The sequence below is a fragment of the Manacus vitellinus genome, unplaced genomic scaffold (assembly GCF_001715985.3).
Source record: "Manacus vitellinus isolate BGI_N305 unplaced genomic scaffold, ASM171598v3 scaffold_47_pilon, whole genome shotgun sequence".
In the NCBI taxonomy this organism is placed as follows: Eukaryota; Metazoa; Chordata; class Aves; order Passeriformes; family Pipridae; genus Manacus; species Manacus vitellinus.
Genome location: NW_021940585.1, coordinates 874,684 through 891,330, shown reverse-complemented (window position 1 = coordinate 891,330; position 16,647 = coordinate 874,684). Strand labels below are relative to the sequence as shown.

Sequence of the window (16,647 nt, the reverse complement as noted above, 5' to 3'; positions counted from 1 at the left end):
TCAGGCCTTTTCCACACAGAAGTGCTTCTAAGTGGTTAAACTCAAACTCTCCAGTGCCACAGATCTGTGTCTGCGTTTTGCACACATACAGCATCTTTCAAAAGGAGAAGAGATTAAACACTTGGAGTGCTTTAAAAATAACCAGCCTTTTGGAAGAAACAATTGCAAAATCTGGATTCAGTTGGTTGAAATTTGCTGTTCACAAGCACTTTCATTCACTACTTCCATGAATTGAGACTAGAAAGGGAGCGTGAGGAACCCTGGTTGGCTCGGTGCTGATACCAGTTGGGGTGGTGGTGACTCTGTGCCTGATTTTTCTCCTGATTCTTGCTTTCTAAAGTCCTGACTTGGTCATGTGAAATGTCAAGGAAAGGGCTCAGATTTGGGATGCTAAGAGAGGGATTTGTGTGACCACAAGCTGTTCAGAGCTCCCTGGAGTTTACAGACAAGCTACAGACAAACACTGCTATTTTTTACCTTAAGAATAGAAAATGTGATGAAAATAAAATGTGTCAAAATTTAAGTTACTGCTATTTAACATAGCAGCAGCGCAGTGATCTTACTGAGGGGATTGCTGTGCAACCAGCAATTATTAATGCAATAAATGCAATAAATCCCAACAATGCAGCTGATTTAGGGAGTTTTTAGCATTGCTTGGCTGTTCTCAGAAAGTACTTTTCTCAGTGCAGTAAGAAGTAACAAAAACTGACTTGAGAAAAGACACAATTTATTTTTCTTCAGATGACAAGAGGGAAAAATGCAAATGACCCTTGCAGAGGGCAAAGCCAGGCAGTTCACTTGTTTGTTTGTTTGTTTGCAGGCCCAAACTCGTGTAAAACTGAATTTTCTGGACCAGATTGCAAAGTTTTGGGAACTTCAAGGATGCACGCTGAAAATTCCACATGTGGAGAGGAAGATCTTGGATTTATTTCAGCTTAATAGAGTAAGACTGTTAGGGAGAAACTCATGCTGAAAAGCTGCTGTGTTATCTCAGTTCCTGGGATGGTATCACAGCTGGTCAGGCGAGATTTTGGGGGGTATCTAAGCTGGAAAAAGTATTTCTTTGTTTCAGCTAACACAGCTAATGTGACAGTAAGAATACATTGTCATGGAAAGATAGTAATATGCTATAATGGAAGTTCTCACGTGAGCTTGGAGATCATGTTAAATTTTCAGCTCTTCTTTAAAGTTGAACTTTGGTGTAAACAGGTCAAGAATAAGCTTAGGCTTAACTGGAAAAAGTTCATGAGCAATGACAGCAGGGAGAGAAAAAATTTTCCATTAGAAATATGCGAGGAAAAAAAGTCCAATTACTTTTAGGATGAAACTTGTTAAACTTCTGTAGAAATTCATGTATTCTGATAGTTAGAGATGGGATTCTCTGACCCCAAAGGTATGTTCTCTCTCTTTTCTTTGTGTTTAGGGGAGTTTTTATTGGTTTTTTCTGAGCTTATTTCATAGAACTTATTCCAGTGAGAACTGAGTGTCCTGTGCTAGAAAGCTGTGTTGGGATACAAAGTGACAAATTGCAGCTAAAAAATTCTCAGAGTGGGCTGAGTGACTGTTTGCACATGGAACACAGGAACTGACTTGTTTGTAATTCTTGAATAGGTTATGTGTTACATATTCCAGTTATTGCCTTAAAACAACTTTTATGTGTTGTGGGGCTTTTTTTAAAATCTATATTTTTCTGGTTTAAAATGTCAGTTGTGGCGTTGTCCTGCCTTTTTTTCCTTAAACGCTGATAATTTTATTATTAAATATATGAGCATTTTATTTTCACTTTTTAGCTAGTTGCAGAACAAGGAGGATTTGATGTAGTTTGCAAGGAGAGAAAATGGACCAAAATAGCCACGAGGATGGGCTTTGCTCCTGGCAAGGCCGTGGGCTCACACATCCGGGCGCACTACGAGCGGATCCTCTACCCCTACAACTTGTTCCAGTCAGGAGCCAGTCTCTTGGTAAGCTACACTGAGTCCAGTTAATTTAGCAGCCAGTCTGTCAGGGCTCTCTTAATTACTGGAACATTTGTGAAGCTGCATTTCGTGCTTAGTGTCATGCAGGTGACCAGATGCATTGTGTGATGAAGGCAGTTCAGAAAGCCATGGGCAGACTTCTAATTAAAAGTGAAATTTTTAGCATTAGTCTTCAAGGTAAGCTCTTACTCCTGCTTTGAACACCACCTGTTTGTATTTTCTCTCTGCAGTTTACAGAAGCTTCCTGATAACAGACTTTCAGGCTTCCTGTAGTAGTTTCTGTAGTGCCAAGTACTGCTAATCCATGGAACATCCCAGGTCCGTCTCTCTGCCAGAACAAATGCTGTGGGTCTGTGTCACATACCCAGTGACCCAGGGACTGTGCAAGCCATGGCAGTGCTGTGACAGGAACTCATCTCACGTTCACCAGGGGTGACAAGTTGAAGAATGCATCCTGGCTGTTGCAGTGGGGCTGACAGTGTGGCTTGTGACTTTTTCCAAGCTCAAATCTTCATCCTTCCTGGATCAATCATCAATCCTTGATTTGACCATTAAACCAAAACTCAGGGTTTGTTGAGAATGGAGACCATGTAATCTCTAATGAAGAATAGGTCTTCTCTTTTAGAGCAGTAGTCATTTATTTGGAAAACCAAAATAGGTTGCAGTTGCCAACATCCATTTTTATTTCTTTGCAATATTCTTTCCATGATGATCTTTCAAAGACAGGAGTGTTGACCTTTTTTAAGCAATAAAAGCCCTAATCCTGTTACAAGCTTGTGTCTGTGTGCAGAAATCAACACAGGCCTTTACACAAAGCTGCAGAAATGAGAGAGGGATTTGATACACGTTCAGAGAGGTTAGAATTAGACTTTTTATTTGGGCAGTGATGATCAATTCTCAGTGAAAAACAACTAAATTCTGCAGATCCTTCAGAAAGAGGGGTCTTTTGCAAACAGTGGATAAGAACAAAATAGAGTTGAATATAAAAATCTTTGAGCTAAGGAAACTGCTGGATCAAAAGTATTTTGGCTTCCCTCAAACACATTCTCGTTAAGCAATGGAAAGCAGCACCATTTTCTGAAGACATTTCATTGAAAACTTGGCATTTTTATTAGGTCTGAAAACCGTGATTTCTCTTTGGGTTTTTTTGAGCTCATGTGTTTGTTACATCTGACGTTGCTGCCATATTTTTGAGGTGCAATTGCACGGGGAAAGACCTAATTAAAAGTTGTAGTGCAGTGAACGTGGTTCCACAGTACCCTGGAAACGGGGCTTCCCTGAGAGCGTCTGTCACACAGTTAATACTCACATTCATGGTTTGCTCAGGATTTTAAACCCTTTCAGAAAAGAAAAACCTTCTTAGATGAGGACATACTTCTCTTTAAATGTTACTTTTCAAGCTCTGTCTTGCAATGGGCACCTGACATTTGTTCAAACTGATGTGGAGACAGTTCTGGACAAGTGATGCATGTAAGGGTAACTTATTTTTTTTTTACTTTCTCCGCACCCCCGCCCCAAGCTGTTAAAATATTTCCCTTCTGTATGTGGCAGACATAGATTTTTGAATGACCTGAGAGAATCCATGGGAATATATTGGGCTTAGCTCACTTTTCACTCTAATTTGACTTTTTCTTTCTTCATGACATCCTTGTCTTCCAAGTGAGTTCGTTTTGCAAAACGTTTTTTTGCGGAAGAATCTCAGATGAGATTCTTTTTGACTTCCTTCCACGTGTTCTCAGTAAGTGATGCTTTCTCAGATGCTTCTTGTGTAGGTGTCCATTATTGTGTGTCTGTTCAGTGTTTTGCTGGGAACCTAAGCACCTGAGTTGTGTTTTTGAAGAAGCTGGATGTGACAGCTGTCAGTTGGAGACGCTTCCTCCTCGTGATACTTCAGCAGCCTTTTGAGAGAAGCCCTTCACACAGCTTGAGTGATCATCCAGGCAAGATTAGTGCTTGCATTCACTGATTCCTTTGATCTACTTTTTTCCTTTGTTTGTTAGTACTTGAAATATCCATTGGGGTTTTTTTTCCTGCAAAAGTGAAGAATAATGGAATGCTGTAGTTTCCACTGATGACTGTGCCATAACTTAAATCTAATCCAGATCTGAGCATAGCATTAACTGTTTGTGTGGCTTAAATACATGAGTTATTTTGACACATATCCCAGTTGGAGATATTTCTATCTACATACTGAAATAGTGAAACTCTCTGGAGCTGTTCAGAGGGGGATGGACGGGAATAACATGTTTTTATTAAAGCTCTTGTTCAGTCCAAGAGCAAAAATCCTTAAATCAGCCAGTTTCTAATACTCAAAGCAGCTCTCCACAGGGGGGGTGTTTATTTTCTTATCTTGAAACATTGGATTAGACAGGCCTTGGGTGTTTTGTCCCCAGAGCAGTTGCAGTGAACTTGTCGATACTGGTTCTGTCCCTCACATTCCTACCTGTAGTAACCATCTGTGATACTGCAGAGTCATACTCTGTGCCCAGAGGGATAAATGTTCCCCTGCCTGAACTGAGGTGTCTGGAATCTTCTGTCAGTGCATCTTCTGTGATGCATTGCCCAGATGTTTGATGATTTAAACAGTCATCTCCAGCTACAGTTTGGGGGGCTCGAGATGGTCTTGCTCCTGGTTTTCAGTGAATCCAGCTGGTTCAGTAACTGTGGGTCTGGTCTCTCTTCCAAACTAAGGCTTTAGTGGCCTGAGTAGGATTTCGTATTTCCAAAGATTTATATGTGTGTGCCTCTAATAAAGGTCTTTCAGTGTGAGATAGTTCTCTGGCACCCTTTATTGTTCTTGGAGAAAAATGAGCACCTCTGGAGTTTGGTGGTTTTTACCCTCCATGGATAAGTAGTAGGGGTAGACCTGTTGTGTTCTGCAAGTACAGAGAGCCTGACTGATTGGCTTATGTGTAAATTAATTTAATTACTACTACTAAACATCTAAACCCGGAGGAGATAAATTGCATCCGTTTTTTCCCCCATCTTTTGACATCCTGGAGGCCTTGTGACCATTCCTTCTGTGTCCTTTGTCTACTAAAGGAGCTACTCCTTTATGGTTTCAGCTGATGGGCTTTCAACTTGCTGTCTGCCACCACTGGGAGTTCAAGGATCATATGTGCAGTCATCTTCTTGGAATACAACAAGATGATGATCACAGTGTCTGGGATGAGCTTATGGTGAATTGTTGGTAGAAGTTCAGCCTTGCCAGAGGCTCACTGGGAGAGGGAAGGACTGGAGAGATGTCATCTGTGTCCTTGGTTGAAGGCAGTTGATCTGGTCAGTGCAGGAGTAAAGGAGGTTCAGAGGAATTCTCCTCCATAAGACAGGGCTTACACTTCTAGGTCTTCTCTGGGTACAGCTGAAATGGTTAATTAACAGCCATTTCATGCCACTGCTTTGCCTCAGGTTATGGAGGCACTGGGAAATGTTTGTGCATAAATAGTTGGTGAAACCTCAGTATTTAGGAAATGTACTCTGGTGTTTTTCAGTGAATGTTCATTTTTTGGTGGTGGTTTTTTTTTCCTTGGCACTGAAGTGAGGCAAGTTATACTATCTGTTGGTTTTCCAGGTTTCCTTACCATTTTGATTAGGAAAAGTTGTTTGCCTTCTACATCTTTATTGTCAAGGATCATATGTCCTCTATTACCAGAAGGAGTAGAAACTTTTTGTTTTTCTTTTGGTGAAAAATTTGGATTTCACTTGAGGACACAATTCAAGGAATCAGATTTTATGGAAGTTCTTGTCTTTCATTTTCATCATTTTTCTACTCGCTTGCTTTTTCTGCTTGTCCATTTTCTGTTCTGAGAAATTGTTATTTTTTTACTTTCCTCCACTGATGTTGATGTGAAATAATTCCCATCATCTTTGGTAGATGCCTCATCCCTGGAAACATTCAAAGCCAGGTTGGATGGTGTTCAACCCGGTCTAGTGGAAGGTGTCCCTGCCCATGGCAGGGGCTTAGAACGAGGTGATCTTTAAAGTCCCTTCCAACCCAAACCATCCTGTGATCCTGTGATTCTTCTTCCAGTGTGAACCTTAAGGGGACAAGCTCTTGTGAAGGGCCAGTTGCTCTGGGCCCCAGGTACCCACAACCTGCCCACCTTTGAGTGTCAGCCAGGACTTGCCGCTCGTGCGCGCGAGCTGCAAAGTTGAGTGCTTTTGTGTATTTAATGTGGAAATGAAGTCCCCCCTTTGCTTTCAGAGAATAAATCTAGAGTCTAGAGCTTACGAAGTCTAGGACTAAAGGCAGTGTGAAAGAAAATAACAGTCCTGGAGGTTTCTTTGGTCAGAGTTGTGGGCTGTCTGTGGTTAATCTCGTCCTGCTGCCCATGACCGATACTGAAATTTTGTTAAATACATAATTCTTTCAGCATAGACTTGTCTTCTAAAATACCACTTTTTCCTCCTTTTCCATCCCCCCTTCTGGCTGTCATTTGTTCCTGAAAGTCTGATTTCTGTGCTGTCCACAGAGTATCATCATCCTCACACCACTGCAGTGGTTCTTCACTGTTCTCTCTTGCTGAGAAAATGCTTCTGACAGGAACAGGGGAAATGTGGATCCAGCAATTCCTGTGAATTACTTCCTGACAACATGGGATTTTTTCTTTCTGTAGGATTTGTTGTTTACTCATTAAAAACTGTTGCATTTTGTCTGCTGTTACTGAGTGCTGTGTGGCTTGACAAACGGGGAATTGTTATTAATTATTCAGTTTCTTGCCAAAAATGTGCACAGTTTTCGGCAATTAAATATGTTCATTCAGCAACTTGAAAGAACTAAAACTGGTTTTGCATCTTTTCCCTTCTGCTCTTAATTCATGGAGCAGTTGTCCTCTCCAAAACATGGAAGAAGGGAACTCCAGCGATGTCCATTGGACAAGGCTGTATTTCAGTTAGCACAAGGATATTTGATAGGCTGTAATTTACTTTTATATTGTTGGCATCACAGCAGTGCAACCTGAGGACACTGCAGCAGTTCCAGAGCACTGGGGATCCAGTTTGAAAAAACCCCATCTGCTAGAAGAGTTGAGGTTGGGATCTCACATAGAGAAACGTTCAGTGCTCATAACACTTAAGGGATGACTTCAGCTTGCTTTTAGATCCTTTATTATGGTTATTGCAGTCACTAAACGGGCAGGAAAAAGTGAATTTGTAGCTTGTTCAAATAGGTAATTCTACCATTGTCATACATGCTGTTTTATTAGCTCAGCACAGTAATTATCAGAGCCCTGTCTCTGTTCTTTCCCACAAGCCAGGAAATTGTTCTGCATGGAATTTGTGTTGGAGGTGGAGGCAGAAAAAATGTAAGTAACCAAACTGTGTCTCTTTTAGTGCTTGCAGAAACCGGATCTCAGCAGTGACACGAAGGACAAGGAGTACAAGCCCCACGACATCCCCCAGAGACAGTCGGTGCCGCCGTCGGAGACCTGCCCGCCCGCGCGCCGGGCCAAGCGCCTGACGGCCGAGGTGAGGGCTCGGCTCTGGGGGCACAGCCTGAACGGGGTGAAAGGCACAAATCCTAAAAAAATGGGCTAAGGACTGCCTGGTGCTCTAACAGTTGTGTTACTGAGGTTTGGAGTTCTGGGAGGCTCTGCTGTGGGAGCTGTTTGGGGGTGTGTACAGTAATGTTTTTAGCATGGTAGTAAATACTGTGAGGCTCTTGGATTAAAATACAGGTGACAAGTTGTGGAAATGAAGCGACTTTGATCTGTTGTTCTCAACCAGTGAGCTGCAGTTATTCTTTAAATGTGCTGGGAGGTTTCTGTACACCTTTCATGAGCTGAAGCCAGCTGTTGGAGCAGGGAAGGTTGTGGTTGTAACATTAGCGTTGTTGAATTTAATTTTTCACTCTTGAATTTTATCAATTTTTGATAACTTACCCATGCAATGTAAGGGAAAAATACATAACCTGAAGTCAACGTGGTTTTATACAATCTTAAATGTGCTTAAGAAATAATATTTATTTGGATAAGCATAAAATGTATTGATTGTATCTCAGTGTTTTCTGTGAAGACGTATTTTAGGAGAACATGGTGTGTCTCCCTTATTGCTGGAAAACAGTAATACTGTGGCTCCAGCCTTTCCAGCCTGATGGTCCTGTCTCCAGAGAGTTCCTATTTCTTTTGTTGGAGTAGATGAAGAGGAGGGAAGGATGTTCCCAGGAGAGGGTCTGATTAGTGGTGACATCATGAGTTGGGAAGGTCACGGTTCGCTTCAGATTCTTATTAACTCCCATTGTTCTAGTCTTGGTCTTTATTAGTACCAATAGTACAGCTTAGTTGTTGCAAATTCTGCCTGTAATTATGCTTAGTTAATGAGTTACAATTAAGGATTTCCAAAGCTTTTCCACTCAAATACCTGGTTACAAGTGGATTTGTAATTCTGAGCAAACCTCAGTAGTTTGGGCTGAAGCTTTCCATTTGGAGTGTCTGCCTGTGGTTACAGGATGCTTGTTCTCATGGATCCCTTAAGGATTAACAGCAAGACAAATATACACTAAAATTCCAGCTGTTTCTCTGGCAGTGGTGTCAGATGGCACTAACAAAGAGGGCACATTTTTATGATTTTGGTGGAAACCAACTGCTCATCCTTAACTAAAAGGCAAGGCTGCCCTCTCAGCTCTTGCCCCAAGCACCATTGGTGTCATGCACCTAATTTTTGTGGAAAAAAATCCTTGATTGAGAATAGAATTGGAACACACAGTGCTAAGGCTCAATTGAGCAGCAGGAACTGACTGGCTTAGCAAGGAGCTGCGGTGTTTTAAGACAATAATTTCCACAAGATTTGTTAATGTGAACATTTCCGTACCATTTCAGTGCAGTGAGCCACAGTGATTAAATCCATTTTATTCAACACTGAAGCTCCAAGCAGCTGGCATTTTCACTGACCTCATTGCAAAGGAGTAATGCTTGTTCTTGTGTCCCAACTTTTTGAGATATACAAGGATTTGTCAGTGTCTTAAACTGTAAATCTTAAATTCATTCTCATGTTTGCCAGTTTGACGTTTCCTGCTTTTCAAAGGCTGACCATAAACCTCTGAAAGAAGTGAAGCACAGAGAAGTACTGCAAATTATTCTGTCCTGTAGGATAAGTGTTAGCTTGCAGTTGTAAGACACACACAGAGTTTTACCTGGCCCTTTCTTACCTGCTGAGTAAACAGCCAGGAGAAAACTTTTTCATGAGAAAGGAAAAGGGCAGTGCCTATCATAGGCTGTGTTTGGAATGCAAAGGGTTTAGGTGCTTGATGTAGGAAAGTTTGGTGTGAAAGACTACAATAATGCTGGGGAGGTGAAAGTGAGATGAGTTGATGTGATGAAAGGCTCAGGCCGAAAACAAGAGCTGCTCAGTGTTGGCTAAGGCACAGAATAAGACCCAGAGAAGCTGGAGATGCAGAAGCTGGGGGTCTGTCTCTTCACTGCTGGAGGCTCAAGGCCCACTGGCTCTGAGGCAGAACTGCTGCATACAATGAACAGCTTCTTTTTTTGCATATCTTAAGCAGTGGGATTGATGCCTGGTCTGATGGACACATTTAGACAAAGAGAATGTGAAAAGTGATGGGGAAATAATGTCAAAACCAGCTCTTCAACAATCCCAATCAAACAACCAAAGCCTACAAAAACCCCCAAAGTGAACAACAGCCCCCACCCCTTGGAGTACCTGGGGCTGTGTTCAGTCCTGCCTTAGACCTGCACCACAGACCCCATTTTTGGGGGTTCAGGGAGTGGCTGATAGTGACTGACTTGTTGCATGACCTCATTCCTTAAGGAGTTAAGCTTAAAAAATACAATGTTGGAGAAATCTCTCATAATGCTGAGGAATTTGAGAATTGTTCTTCCACGGTCTCAAAACTTCAGGGAAGAAATGTATGAATTAAATGGAAAAACATTATTCTGTGTTGAAAGCTCCCCAATGCACCAGCTAAGGTCCTTGCTGGAGCATGTTCTGCTTCTCAAGAGCACTAGAGAATCTGTGAAAGCCCAGAGTTCCTTGTTCCTTTGCTTCTTATTGGGTCCCACTGAAAGCAAATCCAAAGCCTGGTATCGTTATTGACTTTTTGTAAGATTTGCTTTCAAATCTCCAGTGTTGTTCCCTGTATTATTTCTCTCTGAACTGTTCTAAGTAACTGAAGTGTTTCAGAACTTGAGGTGTCTGTTTAGATTTGTTGTTTTGTAAGTATTAAATGTTTCTGAGTTTGATTGAAAAGTCTGAGTCCCCCTGTCTGATTTTTTTTCCCTTCTTTTAAGGCAACCAATATTAAAACTGAGTCTGACCCTCCAGAAGCCAGAACTCACAATCTGAGACGCAGGATGGGATGTGCCCCTCCAAAGAGTGACAGTGGTGAGTGAAACACAACCTGAATGCAGCTTCTGTTACTTTGTACAAACAAAGTAAGACCAGAGTTAAATTCAGCAGTTGGAACTATTCGAAGTATTTAAAAAAAAAAAACACACCAACTTTCTGTTAATTTAATTTTAAAATTGGATTTTATGGTAAAAGCTCTTTTAAGGGTTGGAAGTACTTTTTGTTTTTCTTGTAGAAGCTACTTCCAGTTGAGAAAAACCTACTTTTTCAAACTTGGGTGTCCCTTGCAGAGCAATTGGAAATGAAATTGGAACTGTATTTCTGTTTTGTATTTTAAATAACATCAGTCCACGAGATTTAAGTAGAGGAAACTCTTTTAAGAATGTATGAGATTTCAGACACTTTTGGCAAAGAATTTGGATTTGAAATCAGGAAATTAAACTCTTGAAGGCAAAAGTTGATACTATGTTTTGGCCTTAATGATGAAGTTCCCACAATATGATTAAATTGCTACTATCAACAGTCCTGAGTCTGTTGTTATCTGTCCTTAAGAAATAATCATTTCAGACTGAGAAGCAAAATTTAATGCCATCGAACAGAAGAATAAGCTTGTTGACAAATAATTTGGCCAAATAAATATAGGGACCATTTACAACTATGCAATAATTTAAATTACCCGAGCAGTCCGTAAGTCTCCTTTGTTCATTCAAAATCCTTTTTTCAAGAATTTGTTTAGGTTGGGGTGTTTTGTAACTTGATTTTTTTTTCTTCAAGGAGTCTGTAAACTTCCCCCCTCCCCAAGAGTGGAAGGAAAAAGCTCTTGACAGCATTTATTAACACCACATGGAAACAAAATCTTAGCTTATGAATCTGCTCATAATTTAATTTAAATTAATTGAAATGGGACTTAAACACTGTGGGCTCTGTAGTTAGTGCTGGCTCGTGGTGTTGTGCTTGGGTTTTCAGGTAACACCGACTTCTGGGGGCACTGCAGGTGTTCAAATCTTGCCTTACGTTCACTGAAACAAGTGTGGGGGGGGATAACAAGTAATTCAGCAAATAACTTGGTGTGATGGAGTCTAAGTAATAAATAAAACAAACAATAACAACGAATGTTAAGCATTGAAATGTTTTGTAACATTCATTTTTTTCTCCGTTGCCCAGACAAGGAAATGCGCAGCCTGGTGAAACTCCCTGAGAAGAAAGAACTTTCTGGGGAGCCAGAGAAGGACAAATCCAAAGTCAGATCTAAAAAACCCACCAATGCTGTGAGTACCCCCTGGCTTCTTGCTGCTGTGAGTGGATTGCAGGTGTTTCTGGGTCTCTCTGGGGTGTGTAGCAAAACCTCCTGTCATCTCTGTCACACTGAGGACTCCTGTGTTCTTCCTAGAACCCTGTGACTGAAGCATGCCTGTGCCTGCTGGAATATCCATACTGCTAAAGGTTCTGGCTTTACAAAGCTGGAAATGACAGGATGGTTAAGTTTCACCATCTATAACTAAAGTAACTTGTTTTCTGTCTCCAAGGTACAGTCTCAAAATAAGCACTTCGAAAGCCTAGTCCAGTGGAAGCTGTTCTTGTGTGACCCGATCTCTCCCCATTGCTCTTTAACTTCAGGGGAGCTCAGTGCAGGCTGTGGCACTTCCACACACCTGCCCCTAATTCCACAATTTCAGCACTAAACTGTAAGCTTTGTTATTGAAATGCATCTTAAAAAAAACAACCCTGTTCCTGCTCCAACTTTCCACACACCACCAACCCCCCTCCTAGAAACCCCAACCTGAAAGCACTGGTAGTTGTCTCACTTCTGAAAAACCCATGCCAAGATTCTTTCTGCCTGTGCCACTACTTGAGTCCCTCCTAAAACAAACATCTTCTCATTTAAAACACACTTGTAGCTGAGAATGAAGAGGGCAAATACCAGAAACCTGACACCACCATGCCCCACATGAAAAAGGCTTGTGGGGAGGAGCAGGAGATGAGGGTCTGCCTGTCCTCCCAGCTCTGTTCTGTGTTTGGGAGGAGCTTTCCAGGCTGTTGCTGGTGAGAGTGGGATGTTGGACAGGCAGCAGACAGCCCTACCAAGGTTGGAGTGCTTGTGCCTGTTCCTTGGGGCTCGAGAGCTGCTCCACCACAATTAACAGCTACTCCCCTGCCCAAAGCTCTCCTGGCAGGTTGGTGCCTTCTCTGGGGGAAAAAGAGGAGGAACCTCTTTCTCTCTTCTGAGGCCACATGGTCTCAGAGGGGAACAAAACACCTGAGCACACCAACAGGAGAAGGGTTTGTGAGCCCCCAGCAGGTGTTGGGTTATACCTGCTGAGGCCACAGTGCTGCTGATGTGAACTGTCCTGGCACTGAGTCAAGTCTTCTGGCATTTGAAAAAAAAAACACATGGAAGAGCTTGCAGCTCTTGTGGTCCTTCCTTAGATTACAGAGAGGAGTATTTAAACTTCTACATGAGTATCTAGTGTTTGCTTGTCTCATTTCCATTGCAGAGATAAAGTGGAACAATAAGCTTTGGGAAATGTGGCAGATGAGTTCCCTTCAGTGCTCACATTCCCACTCTGGAATTTCGTGTTACAGGTGGATTTGTATGTGTGTCTCCTGTGTGGCAGTGGGAACGATGAGGACCGGCTCCTGCTCTGTGATGGCTGTGATGACAGTTACCACACCTTCTGCTTAATTCCACCCCTCCATGATGTTCCCAAAGGGGACTGGAGGTGTCCCCAGTGTCTGGCTCAGGTAATCTGACAAACTGTTACAGTTAGGCTGAAGGTTACTTTGTGGATTATTTTTAAGATCGATCAGAGGAATTGAAAATACAATTTGTTGTTATTTAAGGTTGTGCAAACAAGGTGATAGAGGTACAGCTAAAATGGAGACTGGGCGTGCTTCAAATTGGAAAGCTGTCACTTAATGCCAAAAATTGGTGTGCCTTGGAAGAACATCTAATTGGCATACTTTTCTCTGTGCCTAAAATTGGAGTCTCACTGGGTGCTTCAGTGTAGTGCTCTGTGGATCTTGTTCTGCATAGCTCTGCAACAGTAAGGAGAAATTAGACATATTAATTCATTAATGTTTATGCAGATTTATAAATAAATAAATATTGTGATTTGGTGAATCAAGCAGCGTTTCTTCTTCTGATCCCTGGGGCAGTGACTTCATTTCAGTGAGGTGTCCTGCCTTCTTACTCCTCACATGCTGTTGTAGTAGCCCATTTGTGTAAATTCTGAACACAGTGTTGTGTTAATATGGAAACAATCACCTTTTCAATTGCAGGAGTGTAACAAGCCTCAAGAAGCCTTTGGGTTTGAACAAGCAGCACGAGACTACACCCTGCGCACGTTCGGAGAAATGGCTGATGCGTTCAAGTCAGACTATTTCAACATGCCAGTACATGTATGTTCCTGCCTTACCCTGGTGCTGTCATGTAGAGTTCATTTAGCATGCTTAGTTAAAATAGATATCTTTGGAGAGGGAGGGAAGAATCCTGATGTTGAAGGGGATGAAATTCCGAGTCAGACGTTCTCATTTACGCCAGCGAATCCTGATTCTTGCTGATGTCATGGTTTTTTTTGTTCCACCAGCTGCTTGTGCTTTTGTTTGTTTCTTCCCACTTTTGAAGAAGTGTCTGTAGGGAGGAGATCTTTGACTGTCACCCATTCCTGAGAGAAGAGAGTAGCAGCATTTCCTGGAACCACGTTTCTGCTGCAGTTTTTTTCTCTTGTTGAAACAGTTCTGAAATGGGGAAAGGCTCCAAGCTAATGGAGGTTCCTTCCTGAGACAGCTTTGATGCACATACTTCTCTACTGATTCCTCAGTGCATACTCCTTTTTCTTCTTCTCATACCTAGATGGTCCCCACTGAGCTGGTTGAAAAAGAATTCTGGAGACTTGTCAGTACCATTGAAGAGGATGTGACTGTGGAATATGGAGCTGACATTGCTTCAAAGGAGTTTGGCAGTGGCTTCCCAGTTAGGGGTGGGAAGTTTAAAGTTAGACCAGAGGAAGAGGTAGGTCTTGGAGTTCACTGGGAATGTTTTTATTGCAGTTTTTTGTTAAATAAGGCTCCTTGGTTCAAAGCACAGTAATGGAACTGGTTTGCAAAGTGTTTGTTTTGTGTATCTGGCAGAGTATTAGAAAAGGAGAGTTATATCAGGGTTTTGAATAAATAAAACTTGCTGTGATCAGACATTCAATGCCACAGGTTAATAGTAGTTAATAAATAACTGCCAAACCGAATAAAACCAAATAAAAAAGGTCTCATTTTAACAAAGCAGGTCAGGTCAGGGTTGTGAAAGGGGCAAAGAAAATGAAGGATTTAGTCTTACATTCATTGACCTGTTTCTTATATTCCTCAGTTGGAAAAGGTCCTTTTCTTCTGTTGCTCTTCAGCAGTTTTATTTTCTTGGGCTTTTTACTTCCTGTTTTATAAACCTGCAACTGTTCTGTTCAATTTTCAGGAATACCTTGATAGTGGCTGGAATTTAAACAACATGCCTGTGATGGAGCAGTCTGTGCTTGCTCACATCACTGCAGACATCTGTGGGATGAAATTGCCCTGGCTGTATGTAGGAATGTGCTTTTCCTCTTTTTGTTGGCATATAGAAGACCATTGGAGCTATTCCATTAACTATCTGCATTGGTGAGTTTGAGGAATAAACCCAGCCTGGGAAACAATCTCCCTTTCCTTTCCCCTTCTGCTTCTTAATTAGTGGACTAAAACCAGATTCATAGAGCTCAGCCAGAGTAACCATTGCTGTCCTGTCACAGCGGGGTTAAATTTGACAGTGTAATTCCTACATTGATTTGCTTTTGGACAAGAGGTCATATTTTGGAAAGAGACATCCATTCCCAGTTTTAAAAATCCATGAGAGATGCAGCAGATACTCCATCAAGTGTTTTATTATGCTCAATGTAAAGTAAAAACCATGCAAGTTTTTTTTTTAAAAATCATCTTAACTTCAGCTAACGACTCAGACCCGGCATGTTTTGTCTGTTAGATGGATCATGCTGTCATAAATCCTCTCATCAAGCCAACACTTGTCAGGTGTAATCAGGACAGATCTTTGCCATCTCTTTGATATTCTAAATAGATTGAACTTCTTGAACTTCTCACCTTACAACAGGTTTCCTAGAGCCTGGATTATTCTTGCCACTCTTCCTGAAACCTCTTTCCCTCAAGCTCTTTCCCTTTTCCTGTTCACATGAACAGTAAAACCATATCCCAGCTGCTGTTCAGAGGGTCCTTTTTTGGTTGGTTATTCAGTTGCTGCTCCTTGAAATAGCTACTGCTGTAGGGCAGCCCAAGAGCCTGTGACTTAATTCACTTGCCTTCATGGTACTTACTGTTACTAAAACAAATGTTTGAGTGAGGGTAAGTAAAGGAGTGACAGGATTACATGGTAAAAAGGGTCTTCCTTGTCATGCGTTGCTGCTTTTTTCCTCCCTTTGTCTGGGTCTTCAGTCGGGCCGACAGCTGTGGGCAGGAGAGGAGTTTGTTTGCAGTACAACCTTCATTTCTTCGAGGAGAGCTTCACTCACTGTTGTTAGAATGGCTTTATGCCCTCCATAGTGTGCCCCAAATTGCATTAGTGTTTGCAGCAAGGCCAGAAAGGTGCTTCAGTGTGTACACATGCATGTGCACACGTATGTTCATTCAGATACACGTGAGATTTTCCTGACTTGCTTTCAATGAATTTATCCTCCAGCAGGAAAGTCCTTGACATCTTTTCATTTGAGGATATTCTTCTTTATTTCCCTTCAGTGTAGAGGTTTAAGTCTGGGGTTTTAGCCTATTGGAGAGGAATGTGCAGTTGAGGTTAAAGCTGTTCTTGGCCAGAGCAGTTGGTCTGAACAACCTGCTGCTGCAGAGACAATGCTGCAAACTCTGAAGACTCCAGAAGTCAGGACTGGTTCCTGGCAAATCCTAGGGATGGTGTGTCCATCCTCAGTGTTCCCACATGCCATGGAGGAGCTCCCACATGCCCATGTCCTGATGAAGCACTGGGAGCAGCTAATCCCAAGTGACCCAGGCTGCAGCAGCAGAACTTTCCCAGGGCTGAAGGCAATAGTCCTCTTGCAGGACTCTGAGTCCTGTGTTAGTTCTAGAAATGGTAAAAGGAGAAAAAAACAAATCTCTGCTTCAGAGAGGCTTGGAAACTAATAAGATGTCAGTCCTGGTCAGAGGAAGAATTATCATAGTTGCTGCTGGTATTTCTACAGGCAGGATGTGGGGCAGTCAGAAGGAACTGTCACCTTCATCCACCTGCAGTGTGCTGGTCCCTAGGGCTGGCACCTCAGCATCTCCAGTAGAATAGTGTCTCTCTCTCTTACCTGTTCTCCTGAAGTCCAGAGACCACCAGTTCCAG

General features: G+C 42.1%; 1 protein-coding gene across 1 annotated transcript in view; it reads left to right on the top strand.

Moving 5' to 3' along the window:
* The first annotated feature begins 1,793 nt into the window (after window positions 1–1,793).
* Window positions 1,794–16,647, top strand: part of KDM5B (lysine demethylase 5B) — a 40,971-nt gene continuing 26,117 nt past the window's right edge. Inside the window, exons 1-8 of the mRNA XM_025895883.2 lie at window positions 1,794–1,961; window positions 7,308–7,442; window positions 10,220–10,313; window positions 11,442–11,545; window positions 12,861–13,019; window positions 13,557–13,676; window positions 14,131–14,289; window positions 14,740–14,921. Coding sequence (XP_025751668.1) covers window positions 1,860–1,961; window positions 7,308–7,442; window positions 10,220–10,313; window positions 11,442–11,545; window positions 12,861–13,019; window positions 13,557–13,676; window positions 14,131–14,289; window positions 14,740–14,921 — 1,055 coding nt within the window. The 5' untranslated portion in view covers window positions 1,794–1,859. The remainder of the gene's footprint in view (window positions 1,962–7,307; window positions 7,443–10,219; window positions 10,314–11,441; window positions 11,546–12,860; window positions 13,020–13,556; window positions 13,677–14,130; window positions 14,290–14,739; window positions 14,922–16,647) is intronic.